A 3,844-nucleotide genomic window follows, 5' to 3' on the forward strand; every position below is an offset into this window, starting at 1 on the left:
GGTCACACCAACAATAAACTGAACAGTCCTCCCTCCTCACCACACAAAGTTGTTAATTCTTCCAATGCCACAATTCCCAATGGGAATGGGAAGGGACAGCAAGGGGCAGGAGGAGCACTAAAGCAGAAGCAGATAGGAAAAACAAAGGGCAGTCCAGAGGCAGAGATGGGAGGTAGGTTGCACTGAAAGGGGAAAAGAAATCTGAATTCTTTTCTAACAGGTCTGTAAGTTCACTGCAAAATAAGCTCTAAGTTTATAAATTTCTTTGGCTGTTCTGTATTAGATAAAGCCCAAAACGCTTTTCACTGCATTTAGATTTTTTTTTGCTCTACAAATAATAGTAATATCAAGTTTCTTCATTTGAGATTTATCAAATAAGTCCTGAGGAAAATTGAATTTTAAACCTTTTTACTTCCCTGCCATTTGTGACCAGGACTGATCAATACTCCAAGTGAGGAAGACCTGTAGGTACTTAAGATTTGTGGTGTCATTCTTTGTGGTACTTTTTGGCTGAGTAGATGCTATTTAATACTTCAAGAAATAAGAAGATTTGAGCAGTATCTGCACAGGCTGCTGACTGATCAGTTGTAATTTCAGCTTTGGCTGCTAAAATACCTTGTGCAAGTATGATTGCCTTTGCTGTTGGTTTGAGACAGTGTCAGGCTTCTTCCAGATTGTGATTGTTTTGCCGTAGGAATTCCAGGAAAGCACAAAAAGCAGAGATAAGATCTTATTGTCATTTTTTTTTAACACCTTTCATTTTCAGAGGAATCTTTTTCTGTTGTCAAAGAAAACCCCTTTACGCTGAGATTAGGAAAAGATCCCCTTTGTGCAGGATGTACTAAAAGGGTTTTTGTAACACTGTTAGTTTTGGACAGTTCATGTTTCTCCCCCTCACGCAGCCAAAACAAACAGGGGAAATGAACTTTGCACAATAAGTACCATTGTTAAAGTCCTAATGAGGCCAACTCCATCTCGTGGTGGCCTTTTGGTAACAGCCTGGCTTGCTCTCAGGGTTTGGGATTAATCTGGTTTGTATTTAAATTTCAGAATCTGACACAGAATCCAAGAAATGTGATACTCACTTGAGCATTGGCAAACCAGTCGTAAGTATTACCCTTAAATCCCATTATTTTCCGTGGATGTGCTTTGTATAAAATAACTTGTGTCTTATTGGTCCCTTTTTCTTTGTCCTTAATGGTTTATTTTTTAAATAGAGAAAATAAATATAGTTGAGTTGTCAGAGTTCATAGCTGGGAAAGAGCAGCCACACTGTGGAAATTCACTATTTCTCAGCTCTCTGAAACTCTCTGACTCAGTTTCCCAGTCTCTAATCCCAGAATATTCCACTGTTGAAGTTTTCTAGTGTATTCAAGGCTTTAGTGCCTTGCAAACCCAGGGCCTGCTAAACTATTGCAAGTCTGTCCATTCTTGGAACCATCCTTTGCTCAGCATAGAGGATTTAAGAATATTGGGAATAAAACTGACAAAAATAGATCCTCTTTTTATATTATATAGAGAAATTGGAGCAAATATTTGAGTATGTACAGACTTATTTAGGAAGTTGGAGTCTGGTGAGGTTAATTTAAATGTCTGGTTTTGACCTTGAGCATGTTTACTGAGCTCTTCTCTGCATTATCTGTACAGCAAACATAGGTTGTGTTCCTTCACACCAGTTTTTGAGGGGGGTTTGTTACACTATTATTTTTTCATTGCTGCTTCTGCCATCTGTATTTAATGCTACCAGAGGGCTGTGTTGCCTTTGTCAGAGGGAATTTGGAGTGTGGGAATCCAGCAGCAAAAAAAAAACTTAGACAAGAAATTTCGGTCTTGAAATCAGAGCCTCTTGCTGTCCCTTGGCTTGGTGGTTAAATGTTACATGAGGGAGTTGTAAGAAAATGAGGTGTCTGTGCCTGAGCACTGATCTGGTGGCAGTGTCCAAGACTCCACAGCTGAGAATTTGCTCCAAATGAGTGATGCAAACAGTGACACAGGAATTTTCTCTCCCTGCCCCGAGCCAGTGTGATGTGTCTGTCTTGTTTGGTGATTGAAGGGAAAGCCTTTACTGTGCTGGTTTAGAACTGAAAAGAGGAAATAATTGAAATTCAAATAATGCCTCGATATTTCCACTACAAAGGTAAAGAATTCCTCCAGTGAGGAGCTTCATAGGCAAACTAGCCACACCATGTTGTTGACTAACAAACCTTTTCTTGCAGAAAGCAAACTTACTTGCATTATTTATGCTTTTAATAGGTTTCTGATATACAAGCAAGATCAGCCGTTCTGTCCTGGAATCTCCCAGTTAGTTCACAGAATGGAGAGAGCCATAGTCATAGTCCAGCAGCATTTACATTTGAAGTAGCAATATCCAACAGTGGTAAAAATGGAAAATTTAAATCTGTCTATGTGTAAGTTTAGTTTCTTCCTTTAAGCACAATTGCCATGTTTAAACCATTAACCAATCAGCAATCTCTCTATCAGGAGCTGTTTGTTGACTTGCAGACCTTCCTACTTCACATGAAATAAATTTTAAGTAATATCACTAAAGAGTTACGTGGACAGTGGGAAAATTAAATGTGCTCTACATGGTTTTGCTTTTCAATGAGCTTTGAGCCTCGAAGGTTTAAGGAGGAGCTGTAACTCTGCTTTTTGTTTGTTTTTCCCTTTTCACAGTGGGGAGGAATTAACAATTACACTTCCTGATCTCAGACCAGCAACTGATTATCATGCCAGGTATGCTGCTGGGACGGAAATAATTAATGCTGGGGGAATTACAGAATTACTGTGGCTTCATGGAAAAAAGGTGTGATCCAAACAGTTCGAGGAACACTCTGAAAAAACACCACGGCTGTGGACACTGGTTCTGCTGTCTAAGTTCCAATTTACCTTCTAATTTCATTACAATATCGCCTCATTTTCCTCCTTACCATTTTCTCTGTGTTTCTCAAATACAAACTTTAAGTTTTTCCGTGTTATTCTCTATCTTTAGAAGAAGATTGGACGGAGTGAGATGATTGTTGTAGGCTGAAGGCAGTGCTAAATGAAATGACTTAGCCTTGAAATTGGATCTGAAAGTCTGACTTGTCAGCTTGATTTGCAGAGTAGCTTGTGTGAAGTGCAGCAGTGCAAGGAGGGAATGGGGAACTGGCTGAAGGGGGAAGTCAGATGTGACCAGGGAACGAGACGTGACGTTCGAGAATTACCACACAGTAAATAATGCTGAGGGAGCTGTGGGACTGGTCAGGGAGAGCCCAGCTGGTTAAACAAGCCAGGGAACGTGTGAAGAGTCAGTGCAGCCTTGAGATTTGCTGAAGCAAAGTCCTGTTCTTAAGCTGCAGAAATGTTCTGAGTGTGTGGAGTACCCAGCACAGCTCCACTTGCACAGAGGATGTGTGGTTTGGGGGGCTGTTTTCCATACAGGCCAACTAAACACACAGAAATGAGCACAAATCTTGTGGAGATTAAACAATTACCCTAAAAAGCACAATTTTATGGCCTGAGCAGCTGATTCAGCCCATTTTAGTATCTGTACTCTTGCACAAGTATTGGCTGTATTTGAATCTTGAAGTCTTTTTAGTAAAAGGCTCATTTCCAGTCAGGGATTCTGTTACCATTTGGGAACACCTGGAGTTTTCATCCTGCATCCCACGTGTATTTCAGCACTAAAATATGTCCACTGTGACAGAGGGTAACTGTAAAGTAAATGAAGATGACAAATGGGGTCTCTGGGACCAGCAGGTGTGATCCCAGTGTGATCCCATCCCTGCTCTGTGTGCAGGATCAGCAGGGACCTGTGTGATCCCATCCCTGCTCTGTGCAGGATCAGCAGGGACCTGTGTGATCC

At 40.8% G+C, this 3,844-nt stretch overlaps 1 protein-coding gene across 1 annotated transcript; it reads left to right on the forward strand.

The window, feature by feature from the left end:
- Positions 1-6: 6 nt before the first annotated feature.
- Positions 7-3,791, forward strand: LOC108510624 (fibronectin type-III domain-containing protein 3A-like). Its single transcript, XM_017840287.1, has 4 exons — positions 7-172; positions 1,051-1,106; positions 2,254-2,408; positions 2,674-3,791. The coding sequence occupies exons 1-4, from the start codon at positions 166-168 to the stop codon at positions 2,807-2,809; spliced, it is 354 nt and encodes a 117-aa protein (XP_017695776.1). The 5' UTR covers positions 7-165; the 3' UTR covers positions 2,810-3,791.
- The last annotated feature ends 53 nt before the right edge of the window (positions 3,792-3,844 follow it).

The sequence above is a fragment of the Lepidothrix coronata genome, unplaced genomic scaffold, assembly GCF_001604755.1.
Source record: "Lepidothrix coronata isolate B3197 unplaced genomic scaffold, Lepidothrix_coronata-1.0 Scaffold1647, whole genome shotgun sequence".
Classification (NCBI taxonomy): domain Eukaryota; kingdom Metazoa; phylum Chordata; class Aves; order Passeriformes; family Pipridae; genus Lepidothrix; species Lepidothrix coronata.

Coding starts and splice junctions, on each gene's coding strand:
- LOC108510624 (XM_017840287.1), top strand. Junction 1,107..2,253: donor TGAGCATTGGCAAACCAGTC/GTAAGTATTACC, acceptor TGCTTTTAATAG/GTTTCTGATATACAAGCAAG. Junction 2,409..2,673: donor AAATTTAAATCTGTCTATGT/GTAAGTTTAGTT, acceptor CCCTTTTCACAG/TGGGGAGGAATTAACAATTA.